The following is a 17,748-nucleotide window of genomic DNA, read 5'->3' on the forward strand; positions in this document are numbered from 1 at the left end:
ACTACATATTACTAAATCACTACACGTGCATGGGGATGCTCTGCTCAATGGAAAACGGGCTATTCCACTGCTTTTATTCTGCTTTTTCCCTAAATTTATATTGGGTAACAAAAGACTACAGTAGCCAAACAAAATCAACTATCTAATAAAATGACAGGCAACGTCATTTTATTACTTGATTTCAAATCTTGCTTGAAATTACTATGGAGCCATGATTTATTGCAGAGATCACACAAAGGACAAATCGGATGAAACCAAAACCTATAATGTGGGGATAAAAGGACCGTAATCAAACAGGTTTTTGGCATTAACAAGGGATCAATGTAATTATGGAGCTGGTGGCACCTCTGTATAAATCATTATGAAATGTTATGTGACTAAACAAATATTACTATCCATGAACATACTATTAGACCAATGCTGTGTAATTTTAATGACTTTTAATTATCTACAGAGCGCTTTCTGTCTGGCAGTGGTAGCCAGGCCCTAATCTATACTACATCGCAAAAAGTTATGTGGACACCTGCTTGACAAACATCTCATCCCAAATTCACTCTTCTGAGAGGGCTTTTCACTAGGTGTTCAAATTTTCTTCCTTTCAACCACAAAATTATCAGCTTAAGTCCGTGTTCCATTTCATCCCAAAGTTGTTTGTTTGCAGTCAGAGCTCCAGGCACTCTAGAATTTGCCAGACCCTTAATCATCCATTGGACACCCACTTGGTGAAGTGTTATTCATCACTCCAGATAATGCTTACACTGCTCTATAGTACAATGGCAGTAAGTGTTAAAGCACTCCAGCCTTCTCTTGTGTGTGGCTGCTCAGATGTGAAAAACTATTTAATGTAGCTCCCGCTCAACAGTTTTTGAGCTGCTATGTGGCCTCTCACTTTGTGGGTGAATTGCCATTGCTCCTAGACATTTCACAATAACAGCAGACTAGGGTAGCTCTAGGAGGGCAGAAATTTGACAAACTGACTTGTTGGCAATTCATCTAACAACTCCACATCAAAAATCCCTGAGCTCTGCAGGGACTTTTTTCTATAGAGATTGCATTATACCATGCTTGATTTTATACTGTCAGCAATGGGTAGAAATGAAAAAGTAAATCCACTAAGTAGACGGTGCGTCCATATACCTATGTAGCAGGGATCAAGAGCTGTCAATAAGAAGTCAAATCCCTAACTGGCAAGTGCTTTATATTAGCTGCGGACTGAAGACTAAATCATTTTTATTTTGCACATTATAGCTAAGCTCCTAATTCTTTATTATTATTTAAACAGTTTTGGTAATATTGGCGCAATACTTTTTTGTGGTATAATTAAGAACACATACGCCCCAAAAATATGGTTTGCTTGCATTTAATGTGCCCAATATACATTCAGCAAGGAAGCCACGTGTCAAGCAAACATGAATAAATAAAACAGAACTGTGATATACAACATGCAACCACACACATGAAAGAACAATCATTTTACAATTTCACGATCAAAAACATACATGTTATTACCTGCATAACATTAAAGAACAGGTGTGATACCTGCAAATATCTCTTGATATATATACAAACTTTCAAAATCAATGGTTCTTCATTCAGAGGACCATTCACCTGGTAATTCTGAAACCTTAATTTGTCTGCTTTTAGGAAATGCATGTCTTGCTGGTGTTATTCTGTTTACCGGGGGTACTTCTATCCCGTAAACAACTTATTGTATCTCTTCAAAAAGCCAAGCAACTTTATACAATGATGAGCTATCTTGTCACATAATACACCATTTAAGAAGTATATTTTTGGAAAACTGAGCTGCTTTGATGTGTAAAATTCAAGCTGTTTAATGAATTAAAGGTACTGTTCCAAAAACATAAATTAAAAGTTGACAATATACTAAAACCTGTCCTTGCAAACTGAAATATGCTCTGGTAGTGAGAGTTAAAGAGAGGGAAATGGCAAAAACACAAACAATGAAACAAATTAAATTATACAAACGTGATTTTACCAGGGCAAGTCAATTGCTGAAAACTTAGTTTACATATTGGCCCCTGTCCAGTCAGTCAGCCGTGTTTGAAAAGGAGAACATATATATATATATAGTTAAACTTTACTACGGGACCTTATCCTAGGAGCTAGGCAGTGAAAATGTAGCTTTGAAGTGAATGCAAATCAATTTCATGCAGTGATAATGTCAAACTAATTTAGTATTGACAGCACGGATATATTTGATACTGTAGTCCAACTGTTGCAAATAAACAAAACTACCGTCTACTTTGTTCTTGTTGCTAAGTGGTCTCTTGGGGAAGAGGTAAGACCAACCATAGTCTCGCTTGCCTCCCACAGTTTTTTGGCAATGCCCGCATCCTGAACATGCGGGCGCAATTTGCACGGCTTGCAGTCTGAGAAGTAGCCTCCATTGTGCTGGAGAATGTCATCTGACACTGCGCAATATATGACAGTCTGAGCACCATCCTCGCAGGAAATGAAAAACATTGAAGTGAAGACGTACATCACTATCCGGAAGAGGATGGAAAACTGGGATGTCCAGCTGCCAACAACATAACCTGCCAAGAGGAGACATATAAGCGTCAACACTATAATAAGTACATCTGTTATGCCAAAATAAGTTGTTTTGGGGAAAAAAAAGACACCTGTCCTAACTAAAATAAAAATGAAAGATGAACTAGTATAGAGAAATGATGTACAGTTCGCAGCAAATGCACACAAAAATCTCTAAACCACTTCAGAAAAAAATGAAGTTCAAGCAAATTAACCACAGAAGTAGCACTTGAAAACCGAATCAATCACAATAACTCACTTAATAGAGACATCCTCTCCTTTATAAAATGATAAGTGAAAGAGTTTGATATGTCGGCAAAAAGCTTGAATCCTTAATAATTATAAACCATGGCTACACATCACAAAACCTGTACTGAACAAATGGAAAAAAATTACTGCAAAAAGTTTTTCTAATGATCTATTTTTAACTTAAACTTGGATCGCAAGTTGGAACACGGTGCCATTGGAACACAGGAGTGATGGGAGTGATAAAGGGCCTCTGTACAGCAATTAAGATATTCCATTAAAAAATCAGCTGTTTCCAGCTACAATAGTCATTTACAATATTAACAATGTCTGCACTCTATTTCGGATCTATTTGATGTTATGTTAATGGACAAAATTAGCTTTTCTAGAAAAACAAAAGTGACTTCAAATGATAGTTTATAAAAATAAAAAAAATAAAACATTCTGGATACATTTAATTTCATATTAATTGTACACATAAATTCAGTGTCTTTGTTTTTTAAAGGAGTAACCAAGTATTTGTTTAATATAGTTCTAGCACTTTAGCCTGTCTTGCAATATAGTGTGGCAGAAAATAAACAAGCAACGTTCATCAGTGAAACACTGCATGTTCAGCGAAGCAAATAGTTTGAGTAACTTGGTACAAGTCCCTGAGCACCTTGAACTCTACAAAGATCAACGCAACAAGAGCTTCTCCAATTCTATTAACTGGGATTAAATACCCGGTTGGTTCCAGAGGGTTTCAAGGTTCAGCAACCAAGTGACATCTTCACACCACTAAGGACTCCGCAGCACAAAGGGGAATCTTGCAACTGCTTGTCATATGGGTAATATTGATAAATGGTTATATTCATTTTTTCTTATTAGGATTACAACTCATTTCCTGAAAATACTTATTCAACATTTCAACTGACCTGGATGAACAGCACATGCTGTGACTCCATGTCTCCCAGCTTGTTGGGCCAGCTCCTGAGTGAAATAAACATTTGCCAGCTTGCTGCGACAATATGTGAAAAGAGGAACTATATTATAGTTTAAATCGGCGAAATCCAGTTTCTGATACTTGTGAACATTGGAGGTGACCGTTATAACGCGGCTAGGAGTACAACTGATAAGGCGTTCCAGCAAAAGGTTGGTAAGAAGGAATGGTCCCAGGTGGTTAACACCAAAACACATACTGAAGTCATTCTCTGTCCAGTCTAACACCGCTGGAACTCCTGTAAATTACAAAGTAAGATGTCAGCTAGCCTATAGTATGTAAAAAACCAGTAGAATATTAGTACATACATACAGACAGCTTCTTAAAATATTTTAACCAGTAAACAATTGACGCAGTACATTTCATATAAGCCATATATAACCAGAGACCACTCAATATTAGAGGTGCAATGTCATGTAGATATAATTCAGGGACAGTGATGAGACACTTGCTCAAAGTCTCCTGTGGCATGGAAGAACACCAGAACATGAAACACAGGGGTAACGGAAACAGATTCTTTGGTATTCTGCCACTTACTTACAAGTCTGATTTTGTGAGTGTATGGCCTGACCTCCACTGAAATAATATTCATACTCATAGAATTCTCCGGTTTAATTTCTCAACCAGCCTTGTATGGAGATTGAAACCAAGCATTTGTTTCCAGCTAGATATTCCAAAAACACAATTTCTCCAACAGAATACACTATTAACTTGTATAATTGTTATTCTAATTAACATGCATTGCATTTTAATCGATGGTATTATCAACCTATTCAACAAAACACAACGGACATTTGTTTGGTGCAAAACCAATAGCGCCATCTAGTGTACCAATCGTGTAAACGTAATGAACACTGCAGTCTTTTTTTTTCTTCTTCTTCTTCAGTGGTCAAGCGAATATGTGCACCCAAAAAACTATATACTGTTATAAAATGTGAAAGGTTTGTTCTTCTTCAAAGCTACATTCCAATATATACTGGATGGAAAGATGTAATATGAAAATTTACAAGCCTCAAACTGGTCCAAAAAACCCTGCTGCACCACAAAAACCTCATAAAATACAGTGCACCAGGGTTTCTTTAATGAGCCATGCAAATGAGTACTTGTACGTTAATTCTTTTGGCTTCAATCCACTAACATTGATCCACTTGAGCAAATAATTGCTTTCAGCACTGGTTACAAGTGGAGAGAAGCAGTGTCTTCATTTGCATGTCATTACCTAGACATTCCAGTTCTGTGTGAAGCATTATGTGCTATGTGATTATTTAGTAAGTCAGGTGTTTGGATACAAGTAGTTAATCCTCAGTAGTACATTAAATGAATAGCAATGCAACTGATGTGGCAATAGGATTTGATTTATTTTTAATTGCTCTGTTAAAGTTAAAGGCCTTAGCATTTACTGACCAATGAATAAAAAAAAGGTCTCACAATATAAGCATCACAATGTATTTTTACTTACCACTCATGTACTGCACAGTGAATATTTATTTTCAACTCCCTAACTTCATGGAGTATAATGCTAGGCAAGCCCATTGAACTACTGCAAGAAGAGCCTGCCTGGCCTGCAAACTGTGTAGTTAATGCCTTCCTTACAAAGGCTTGTTAGTGTCATAATTGTCGTAAGGTTTGTTGCCATTTTTACCAAGTGGTTTAATCAAGATTCCCCTTTTCCATGTCTGATGTACCCACACAAATTAGGGCTTTCATTTGAAACTATAGGTGCCACTGATGAACAATAACCCAACATCCTCTGATTACAGACATAATTTTGTTGTGTTCTAAACACCCACGTCCATCCCTCATAGAGTATTCTGTAGGATAGTATTTTTAATTTTATAATTTTTACATGTAGTGCTAGGGCAATGGGAAGTTAGAGCTGTTTTTAAAATATATTTATTTTTTATTGAACTGTTATCAGTGCAATATGGATAGATATCCCTTATGTAATGGCATCACTAAGCTCACTGTATTGCTTATTTTTTATTTTCATTTTTATTTATGTTTCGTTTAAAAAAAAAAAAAGAAATTCTCTCCAGCCAGTACAGCTGCATGGAGACGTCCGTGCTTCTGCAAAAAACGCATGACTTACAGATATGTCCTAAACATAACCTTGGCACACATTTTGAGAAAGTACATGTACGTCCATAGGACAAGGATGGGGTACTCTTATTGGTGTCATGCAGTGCAGGTACTATGAACAATAACAATAATATTTTGGCATGAACTACAATGAGGTAAGAGTTATGGAAATTTAAAAGTAATTTGTTGTGTAATGTAGGGGTTAGATTGCTTGAGGTGCTAAGTATAACAATCACTAAATAGCTCCCAACATAACTCTATGCGTACGTAGCAAATAGTAAGCCGAGTCGATGGTACAGATTTACCTTCATTGTTGATGAGGATATCTAGCCTCTTCTCGCTTTTGAGGAACTCTTTGCAGAAATCTCGGATGTTTTGCAGATTTGCCATATTTAGAGGCAGGAACCGTACATTCACGCTGGTACTCTCCCTCTTGATGTGTCGCAGAGCTTCCTCCCCTTTCTGCTCATCGTCGCTGGTGATGATGACACGGGCTCCTCGCTTTGCCAGGGCTATAGCGGTCTCTTTACCAATCCCCGATATCCCACCTGATATTTAACAAACAATCAAATATTTAAATACTAGTAATCACTGAAACCAATTTTATACAGGGATCATGTTAACTATAAGTTATTGGAAAAATGTCAACCTATAAAGATCTTGTTTTTAAATGGACACTCAGGCCATCATACATACTTTAAAGCATATGATAGCCAAGAGGGTCCCATAACTTTCCGTAGTGTCCCTTGTTCCCTCTCCCCGCTGTTTTCCCTGCAGGAACAGTTCCTCTTGCGTATCCTCAGAAATCTCTCCAATTAATTTAATTTGGAGTCCTTTCAATCAGCCAATCAGTGGTAAGAATCGTCAAACCAAAGAGGAGGAGGAGGTCAGCTTTCATCTCAGATAAATGCTTTTGTTTTTCAAAATTCATACTAATAGTAGTTTAATATGCAGTCTTCTTTACTGGAGCTGTCAGGAACATTCATCGGTTTCCTGTTTTAAATAAGTAACAATACAACTTCAAAGAAAACAGGATGCCTATTCTATTTTTCAATGACGTCAGACTTATCAACTGTCAACTAGGAAAAATTGAAAAATAAACCGAAGCAGCATCCTACACGATCCATTTTCCTTGTAATTAAATAAAAAAAAATGTGCAGCAAAGAAAGCAGTAGCTTGCAGGGCACCACAGCTAAGAGATGACACTTCCACTGTGGGAGTCGAGTGGATTGACACAGCTCTGAAGACACGCCAGGAGTCACACAGAGAGCAGGTGGCACAGATAAAGCTTCCTTCAACTGCCTATGTCTCTGTCGTTACCAATTCATTTACAGACATCTGAACATCCATTCTGGACAAATGTACCTTTTGGAGAAAGTTTTGGTCATCTGGCATTAGAGAGGTCTGTTGCAGCCAGCTCACAGCATGGCCTTCTGTAAATGTGCAATGCCAGAAGAAAACATCAAGAGTTGCATGACACAGAGAGAGGGCTTTTCAATGGTTCAAAAACCGACAGTATAACGATAAAGCCCTTGAGCCATCTAAACAGTAAGGGATAATTTCCGTTAATCCGCTCGCTGAGGATGAAAGCCAAATGAACATGTTGTTCATATTCCAGAAGATAGGCATCAAACAATCTTGGCACCAGTGTCACTAGCAGACAGAGAATTAATGAAAATACTCCCTAAAAATTCAATCACTAGAGCTAAAAAGACATACATCTCAGCATAATGAGAACTGTAAATACACCACAATGATAAAAGGAGGAAACTGGATTGATGCCATGGAGCAGAAATGGTTAAAAAAATAGATGAGACCCAGAGATACTGTGCAGTGATTAAGCAGACTACAGAGCATATTATTGTGCATTGAATGGACGTTCCAGCCATTATATGCACATCAATGCAAAACAGAGAGAAAGCTTTAAATAATGATGGTGTCTCCTTTCCAAGTGGGAACACGCATCTTAGCATATGACGTACTTAACGTGATGATTTAGATGGGAATATTTTCCTGTCATTGATTGGCTGCTTTAGAAAGCCAATCAGTGGGGCAAAATAGAGAAACAAGGATGGTGCATTCTTCTGCAGCTCTGGAGCTTCAGCTTCTTAAGGTAAGGGATCTTTTTTCTGCACGGTCAATGAATGCATATGAAAGTACTTCCAAAAGTATTCATTGTTCAGGGGACTCCTCTAAACAAGATGCTCACTGGGTTTAGCCCTTTAGAACACATACTGATATCAACATTTTTAAATACTCTGCAAACTCCCTGTTTAGTGAATAAACCACTTTGAGATGCATCAGGGAAGGTGAATGAATAGCGCATGAATGCAGACATGGTGGAAAACAGCTGATGATCACAGATGGGGAAAAGGATGTAAAGAAAAGTAAAGGAAAGGCAGAAGAGCACAATGTTGTAAAGAGATCTAAAAATACCTTGAGGGAAATTGTCGACAGATGAAACTCACCGGTTATAAGGACGGTTTTATTATCAAGTCTTTTGGGATCAAGACACATACGCCTGCTCTTGAAGCGCCGTAAAAGTATCGTGAGCAGTAAAGCTCCCAGCACAGTCGCCAACACATACATCGTCTTCTGCAAAATCAAGACACAAATATTAATCAAAGTGAAAGATCACATAGATGTCCACCAAACACTTGGATCAGGGACTTCTTGTTTATGTACTGTCTAAAGTGAGGCCGAGCAACGGTCCCATACAGAACTACGAGTAATTTCATTCTTGTGCTCCTGAATTTAATTGTTTTGTTTTTTTGTTTGCCCATGCTAGTTATCTATTATCAGACTTTTAATACCACAACACTATGTAACTTAACGATCCATTTCCTTAGATGACTACTTATACTGATCATCCCAATTCAATTGCTTCTGCGATTAAAATCCCATATCAATTTATATTGCACCATCATATGCTGAAGCGCTGTACAATGGGTTATGTTTGGCAGAGGAATCTGAATTCTACTTAAGGATATGTCCAGGTTATTCTTTGCTTATGTAGATTTAAAGGAACATCACAGACTGTGAGTGATCTTTAATACGCTGAGTGTAAATTTGATGACTGGCTCCTAAAGCAAGGTAATATACAGGTATAATTATTGCTCTAACTCTGCACCGTATTAATTCCCACTCCGTATTACTTATAATGCTACAAAGCGTGCAAACTTAAGATGAGCAATGCCGGGGCCTAGAAGGTTAATAGTACGCTTGTGTTGACAGAATGGTTTACAATAGGAGGGGGGGCATATTGTTAACCCATGTAATACGGGGAATGAATGCACCTGACACCTACGAGGACAGTTCCGCCGGACAGATGAACGTTCAAGTTGCTTCCCGTACACTAACTGGACACAACCCAGCTGCCCATCACAACCGCTGGCACAACGACTATTCACCGGCACAATAACGCCAGAAGAGACCTCTCCAAACACACGCTGTTACTACTTCCGTGATATCCTGACAGCTTATTGGACGCCGTGTTACTCTCCTCTCCGCTTATTGGACAGATTTTTCCTAAACTCCGCCTGAACATAAAAATGACACAAAACATGGCCAATCCTCACCAGTCTTCTCGTTTTACGTCCCGGAATTCGGTCAAAAGAGGGCTCGATGGTTTAAAAAAAAAAAAAAAAAAAAAATCGCCGCTAGTGTGTAGTACTGCCATTTGAATGGTGTCAGGGTGTAATGTTACATTGTTCTACTATATATATATATATATATATATATATATATATATATATATATATATATATATATATATATATATATATATATATATATATATATATATATATATATATATATATATATATATATATATATATATATATATATATATACACACACACATATATATATATATATACACACACACATATATTCTATTTATATGTGATATACGATATGATATATACCTAATTAATCTATATATTGTAGATAACAGTGCCGTAACCAGAGCAACAGTCGCTCTGGGCAGAATAACATTTTATGCCCCTCACGTGTACCCCCCCGCTGTATACCCTGTCCCTGTAGTTATGAGGCTACAGCCTCACCCCCATACATACACATATACACATACACTACCCTTACACACACCTGCCCATACACACAAACATACACTGCCCATATCCGCCCCTATACACTGCCCTTACACACGCCGCTTGCCCATACATACACACATATACACTGCTCTTACACACACCTGCCCAGTGCCCACACACACACATGTACACATACACTGTCCTTAAACACGCCTGGCCATACATACACACATATACACTGCCCTTACATATGCCTCCATTTACACCCATACACACTGCCTTACACAATCCTGCTAATACACACACATATACACTGCCCATACACACACATATGAATTACCCAAATAGACACACACATATAAATACAAGTCTGCCCATACACATGAGTGCTTGGCAATACACACAAAAATACTGGCTTACATTAGTTTGAGTATCTGGTTATGTTTGTGTGATATAATATGCATCATAATAAACAAGCAGAGCTAAATTATGCCAATTATGTGGGTCGGACACAGTGGGCTGGACTTTGGGGCAGTTGGTGTGACAAATTTTCAAGTAAGTAATTGAGAGCTGCCGAGTGTCCCTGGACATTTTTGTTCAAATGTGGGCAACTATGAGAATAACTGACATTTAATTGTCCATGAATAAATACGGGCTGGGACAAATATATTCCAACCTCACTTAAAGTCTGACCCTGACTTTTGTTTATGTACTTACAACCAAATGTTTTTTTTAGACTAAACGGCTAATCGTAATATAATACGAGTAAAACTGTCTCAAGGACGTAAGGGCAAAATGCCAATAAAATTGCTTCTAGGGTGTGACACTGGTTATCATTCAATTAAGTTCAATATTGTATTTTTCTTGGAAGGTGAGTGGGCGTTTTGTTGTTAATTTAGCTTTATAAGACATTAAAGCTGTTACTGAGTTCTTCAATGGCATACTGGGTTACTCATTAGTTACATCTATATATATATATATATATATTTAGTTAGTTATATATATATATATATATGTATATATATATATATATATATATATGTAACTGCTTACTAGGGTTTACAATTTAAAGGGAGGTAGGAAAAAAAGACATTAAGTATTATTTTGTATGATTGTAAAAATGCTCTGGTGTCTCATCTGTATGGCTGCAAGATCATCTACTTCTGAATGCCACATTATGCTGTCACATAGAGAATAAATTAATCAAGGCAGTTCCTATGGGATTGCAGTGATAATTCTCTGCATTCAGTTTGAACATGTTGTTGATCAGCACCAGTCTTATGGAGAGCGACAGAACGTGTTATTCACGTTGAAGGTGTTAAATTTGCTGCTGCAATAATTTAGAAATATTTTTAGGATAGCTCTCTTCTTACATTATGTACATAAAGGTTTTAAGTCATATCAATTATCTCTAATTCTGCGCATTCACTGAGCACCACATACAAACTGTTACTGAAAAGGAAGCTCTTATCTCCTAGCTTGAGCGAGAGAGTGTTGAACAATTGCAGCTGTGTAACGTGGCGGGTATACGGTTGCCATATTTTCTATATGTATTTCTATGTATTTATAATATCATTAACTTCTTTTTTTTACAACTTTTCAGAAAATTACTATTTTGGCAGTAATGATTAGTACGTCGCCACAATTTATGCATAAACTAGATGAATTCACCCCCATTATTACCAGAATCTGTGCTTGTAGTGCATATCTCCAAGACATTTGCAAAATGTAGATATAGAAATATTACGGTGGTTTAATAGTTATATTCAAACTCACCATAACATTTGTATAACACAATAACACATACCTACACACACACATACCTACTATAACAAACACACTAAAACCTCACACCCTTACCTGGAGCTGCTCACACACTGTGTTAGTGGCCGTGCTATTACCAAAGGGTCATGTAACGTCACATTCTGTTGCCCCACTGCACTCCCACTTCTGCGAGTAGACAGGCCTTGTTACAAGAACTTTGGACCAGCAATTGCATCTGTTTGGAGTACTACATGATTAACCCTTTAAGTGGCTCAGGGGGTCAACTGATTTAGGAGCTTTCTCAGGTATGCAGGCAAGGTCATAATTGGATTTTTTTTTTAATTTCCAAACAAACTGTAGAAAAACACCGTAGAACATGCATAATGGCATATATTTATACACAAAAAGTAACCTGTTTTAACTACAATCTGTATCTAGTTTTAAGTGGTCAACTGTAATCGGTGTTTGTATTTTATCTGTATATCTTCAGTTATGGCCCAGGTTCTCAGTCCCTTCTCTAAGTGTGAGATGTTGTAGGTGAGTGTAAGCATATTAACTCATTTTCATATCCTGGTGGTATCACCCACCTTTCTCCCAAATGTCACCTGAACCAGTGAGCTGTTACCAAAAAAGAGCAGTAATTTATCAAAAAGGGAGAAATAAGTTGATATATATATATATATATATATATATATATATATATATATATACATGGATGATGAAATGCAAATATGTAATATTAAGGAATTAGTGACATATTCCCTTTAAATATGTTAAGATACGATAATATTTAAGTAATTATTATTTAATATTACTTAGTGCTCTACATCCTGTAACATAGTCGACTCGTTACCCTTGGTAATGGTGAAAAGAGACTTCTTATTGTCCGAAAGCTATTAAGCTGTAGGTCAGTTTCACAATTTAACAATCAATCTGCAGAGTGATAAAATGACACACAGGATAAATTAGGTGCTGATTAAAAAAAAACCAGTTCCCTTAATCTTTTCCAGCACAACACCTTGGAGCTGGATGTTATTTGCAGATAACTTACAAGTTAAAAGAGTCATCAACAATAGTACTGGCTGATGATCAGGTGATTTGCATATGATTGGAAAGCACTAACATGGCCTGCCACCCAGCCATCAATCTTGCAGCAGATGTCCAACTAATGATATGTGTTCTTCTTATGAAGCTACTTACTGCTGTACAATTTGTTGTAATCTAATTATTCTGTGAAACATGGCTCTGGGGGTGGATGCACTGTAGGAGTACAGGCTTATTATGCTGTTTGTCACATTCACATTTTTCCAGCACTGTGAAAAAAATACGTTCTGTTATCTTTTCTCAATGCTCAAGAGGGATTCTAACGATCTTCTTTAAAAGTTTATTCCTTGGAAGTTGAAATGTCTCGGTGTGGCAGACAGTGGCATAACACAAAATCCTTCCCCTCTACACCTGTGTTAAGGTGTCCTTCCCCAAGTACGTGCCCTGTTTCGGATCTAGATCGCTCTGTCTTGGAACATGTTATTTAATATGTGAGATTAGTGCTATTTATGCGATATATTGTAGACCCAATAAATGCAATTCTGCTCAAAATGTGAGCCAGTGGTATTTTAACAAAAAAAATAGTGTGCTTAGTGATAAAATAATTAGACATAATTAGCAGCAGATTAAAGCCAGTTTCAAAAAGCCCACTTCTGCAACAAGGATGGGGGACCACTAGCATCTGTGGTCCCCCTCTCACATCACAGGATCTGCAGAGGTTTGCATTACGTCCTAGTGGCAGAACAAACAGTGTCTAAATAATTCCTATTCTGAAGAAATCCCCCGTGTCCTCAGCCGTCCTTACAAAGTCTGCCTTACAACCAACTTCACTGGGGATGAATAACATTGGGAGGAATAATGAAGCAGATGCCAAGCACAGAACGTTGAAATAGCTGCATACAAGGATGTTACCCTCCACAATGTAAATGCTTGCTTTAAAATAAGTATGTCCAAAAATATGCAAACCAAATGCACACGCTATAGGTAATTTAGCTGTGACCACACCTGGGGACTCCCTGGCTTTTGCCTGGAGTCTCTGGGTGAAGGGCCATTTCTCCAGGTCTCCGGGTCACTAAGGGGAAACTACAGCTCACAGGAGTGGTGTTGTGGCACTTCCCACTCACTTCGCCATTAAAAATAGCAACGTCAGGTATAAATATGACAGGTCAGTTGTGTAACACAACATAACGCAAGATGTCTTGCGAAACCTTGCGGAGGCTTCAGTTGTCAGTGGGGCATCTGGTGGTGCTGCGCTGTCCCCATCTGGTGGCTGTCAGATTGGGGGGGCGGCGGAGGCCCCCAAGGACTCCATCTCCTGGTGGGACTGCGGGTGTCCCTCAGGGCAGGGGGGGGTGCGGAGGATCCACAAGGCAGACAAGGAGTTGGTGAAGCTGAGAAGGCCCCACAGGCCCACCGGCTGGGCAAGGGTCCAGTGGCCCTGCAGAGGCCCCGTCTGGCGGGTGCGTGCAGGCCCTCCGGCGAGCCAGCCCTCCAGCAAGAAAGAGCCCCGGTGTGGTACTGGAGCAGGAGCCCAGCTACAAAGCTGCATGGGTCCCGGGAGGCATCTACTAGGGACAGGCAGCTTTCTCCTCCACAGCGAACTCCGCCGCGGGCTCTACCAAGATGGTGGCGGAGCAGGGTGGAGTATGCACGTGGATCTCGCAAGACCTCCCAGCCCAGAGCACAGTCCCCACTTCTTCATACAAGGCCCCTGGGAATTAGCATAGCTTAATGTACAGGGCACATGTACAGTATGAGTGTGGATGAGTATGCAGTGATGGGTGGGTGCATGGCGGAAGGCATGCATTCAGAAGGGATATAGGGGTGAACTGTGGGTGACCTGGGTCATTGCCATTTTGGTAACCAGCTAGCAGTCACTTCATTCCCTCCCCATTTCTATGTTCTAACTTTCTTTTTCTGTCACAGGAGGCGGGTGGCGTGCCTTGCCAGTTGGGTCTTGGTGATGGTGGATATGGAGGTGGTGTTAAAGATGGAAGGGGGGTCTCAATCCTCCGCTAGCCTCTTGTGGTAAGGTCAATGACCTTGGTCGTGCCCACCGAGCTTGTGTTTGGCTAGTGGTTAGCACTGATAAATGGCAGCACAGGGAGTTGTTTGTTGTATTGGACGAGGGGGAGGTGAGTACCTCGGTGGTTGCTAGTATAGAATTTGAGCCGGCAAGGACGTAGTTAATTTATTATTACTGTGTTTGTTAGGTTTGGCTGTTTTTTCAGTGTAAATTATTTATGGTTAATATTTATTTGTTTATAAGTGTGTTTTCTCTTGAAAATAGGCTAACACGGTAGGATTTGTGTTTTATAATAAAGATGTGGCCTGTTTTTCATCCATATACAATTGTCTGTGTATTATATGGGTAAGTGGTTGGTGGGTTGGTAAGGGGTGGTCGTTTTGCCCGGAGCACAATCCCCACTTCTTCATACATGTAGAAGCTATGTTATGCCCATGCTTCCTTTAGAAAGGTAGGAATAAATGAGTCTACCTTAACATTTAACACAATGCAGCAAATCAGCACAACGTTAAAGGCTTTAACATTGAAAAGAAATAGTCCTGCACACTGTGAGCTCTTTTATACTAAAGATTATGAAAAGCTTTTGGTAATTTGAATGCACAGTTAACTTGAACAGGAGGCAAACCACATTAACTATCTGTTCTGTTTTTTTTTTTATGTGACCAAAATGCTATGTTTACAGTGAAAATGTCAGGAATGATTCAAGAATAAGGCGCTTTTAATTCCCCTTATATTCTAATTTCAAAGATTGCTTTTAAGTCCTGAACAAAACTGTCTGCCCATATTTCAGCTGACCAGATGTCCTGCCACACATCTCTCAGATCTGAGCTGTCAGAATGTTCTCTCACTTTTTTTCTGCTGTGAAAATGATCCATGCAGCTCCCGATCATTTAATGATTTCCTGTAGAGAAAATGCATTGTTGTTGAATGTACCTGGTGCCTACATTATAAGGATTTAGTGAAAATAGGGAAAAAAGCATCACATTCACAAAAATTCTAACAAAACTAAAAAATTAAACCCTTCTAAATGAAAGGTTATCTTTATAGTTTATTAATGCTTCATTATTTATGGTGATTTAAAACAACATTATGTTATGACTGATATGTATCACTCATCTACCTCATATAATTGCATACAGACTAATTGCTTAAATAACCCTGATTGGTACAGAATGTAGCTTTGGGGCAGTTGTCCCAAATGTAACTGCCTTTCCTTACAGTTATTTGATCAAGAACTAGCTTGTTTCATATAAAGGTTTTTGAAGAAAAAAACGTGATCAAAAGATTGTTCACTCTGCATTTAATACGATTAAAGATCTTGAAGGAAAATTCTCTTTGAACTAAAAAAGAGTTTAAAGTATCTCAAGTCCTTATTACAAATCATAAATCAAGCAGAATACCAAACAGAATGTGTTTAAACATTGGAACATATGAAAACCAAAAAAAAAAAAACAGCCGCTATTTACATTTTCCTCAGCTGATATTGCTATTATATTAAATATTTGTTCACTTAAAATTCCATAATATAAAAGGTTCTGCAGAATTGTATAATGGGCAAATAATGGCATATCCTGGTATGCTGAACAGCGCTTCCATAGTGTTTCTGAACTGGTATGCCAGGGAACCTGATTACCCAACAGGGTGATCTGCCCCCGCTATGTGGCAGAGGGGCAGCCACATCCCTTGGAACTGCTGCCCTAGGCCTAGTCAGCCTGGGTAAGAATAAGTCACTGCTTTAGGGAATACAGACTGCCAGATACCCAGTTATATACAATAGTTGTACAAAAATTATATAAGAACACATATATCAATTTGTATTGTGGTATTTTGGTACTATTATCATTAGTTGTCTTAATAATCAGTTTTATGCATGACTAGATAAAGTATTGAGTATGTTTGCTTTTGTATTTACCAATTTGTAGCCTTTGCCCTCCATTCTTCCATAACTATGAATTATAGTTGGTAGGTTTGATGAACCATACCATGGGCCATTATGAAAACGGGAATAATTTCGTTTAAGTTAATAAGTCTTTGGGCTGGTGAATCTCATGGGAGTGTCTCTCATTTCCTTAAGCTCCCCTTTGATGAGCCATACCATAAGCCATTATCAAAGTGGGAATTGTAGTCTTTAAATCAATTGGTCTTTGGGCTGGTGAATCTCATGGAATTTTAATTAAGCTCCCCTTTTTATGGAAATGTATTTAATTATGTTTTGTTTATACTTCTAAAATTCCCTTTTTAGCCACCAACCAAATCAGGATTAATATATTATGATTGGCAATGCTGCTTGTATAAAGCTTTTCATGGGGGTTGACCTAATGTTTCTCCCAAACTACTTTTGTATACAGCCCAATTTCTGGTTGCAAGGTGAAGCAAACTGTTACTGTCGTCCTAAGGGCATACATTCATTTCAAAAGTTCTGGTCACTAACCATGCTAATGGTTATTGTCAAAAAGCCAACTGTAAAGTCTTATTTGGTTTAAATCCAGTTTTTGCCATCCCAACTTTTGCCAAAATAATGTCTATACAGTGGCAGTACTACCGGGGTGGCAGGGGTCGCGACTGCGACCGGGCCCTGGAGTTCTGCCAGTCAGGGGGACCCAAGGGGTGCCGAGTGGTCGTTTTCAGCAACCGCTCGCGCCCTTCTGTCTCCTCTGCCGCCACCTGCATCAGCGTGAGGCGTCTGTCTCAGGTGCCGGCGCTCAGCAGTGAAGCCGTGGGCACCGTGGCAGAGCAGCGAGACAGAGGCCTTGCGCCCCCACCACAGGACTGCACGGTAAGTGACCTACAAAGGGGGGTAGGGAGAGGGTAGATAGTGATAAGGGGGGTAGGGAGAAGGTAGATAGTGAGAAGGGGGCTAGGGAGAGGGTAGATAGTGAGAATGGGGGGGTAGGGAGAGGGTAGATAGTGAGAATGAGGGGGTAGGGAGAGGGGGTAGATGGTGTGAGAGGAGGGTAGATTGGGGTGGGGGGCCCTTAACAGATTCTCGCACCGGGGCCCTGAGG

General features: G+C 39.0%; 1 protein-coding gene across 2 annotated transcripts; it reads right to left on the bottom strand.

Moving 5' to 3' along the window:
• Positions 1–1,344: 1,344 nt before the first annotated feature.
• Positions 1,345–9,296, bottom strand: LOC128500356 (retinol dehydrogenase 14-like). Of its 2 annotated transcripts, none has more exons than XM_053469476.1 (5): positions 9,162–9,296; positions 8,323–8,449; positions 6,160–6,402; positions 3,711–4,013; positions 1,345–2,555 (listed from the first exon to the last, which is right to left on the bottom strand). In XM_053469476.1, the coding sequence occupies exons 2-5, from the start codon at positions 8,441–8,443 to the stop codon at positions 2,260–2,262; spliced, it is 963 nt and encodes a 320-aa protein (XP_053325451.1). In that variant the 5' UTR covers positions 8,444–8,449; positions 9,162–9,296; the 3' UTR covers positions 1,345–2,259. The 2 variants fall into 2 exon arrangements, with proteins under 2 accessions (XP_053325451.1, XP_053325458.1); XM_053469483.1 differs by having other exon boundaries at positions 9,151–9,296.
• Positions 9,297–17,748: the final 8,452 nt, after the last annotated feature.

The sequence above is a fragment of the Spea bombifrons genome, chromosome 1, assembly GCF_027358695.1.
Source record: "Spea bombifrons isolate aSpeBom1 chromosome 1, aSpeBom1.2.pri, whole genome shotgun sequence".
Lineage (NCBI taxonomy): Eukaryota > Metazoa > Chordata > Amphibia > Anura > Pelobatidae > Spea > Spea bombifrons.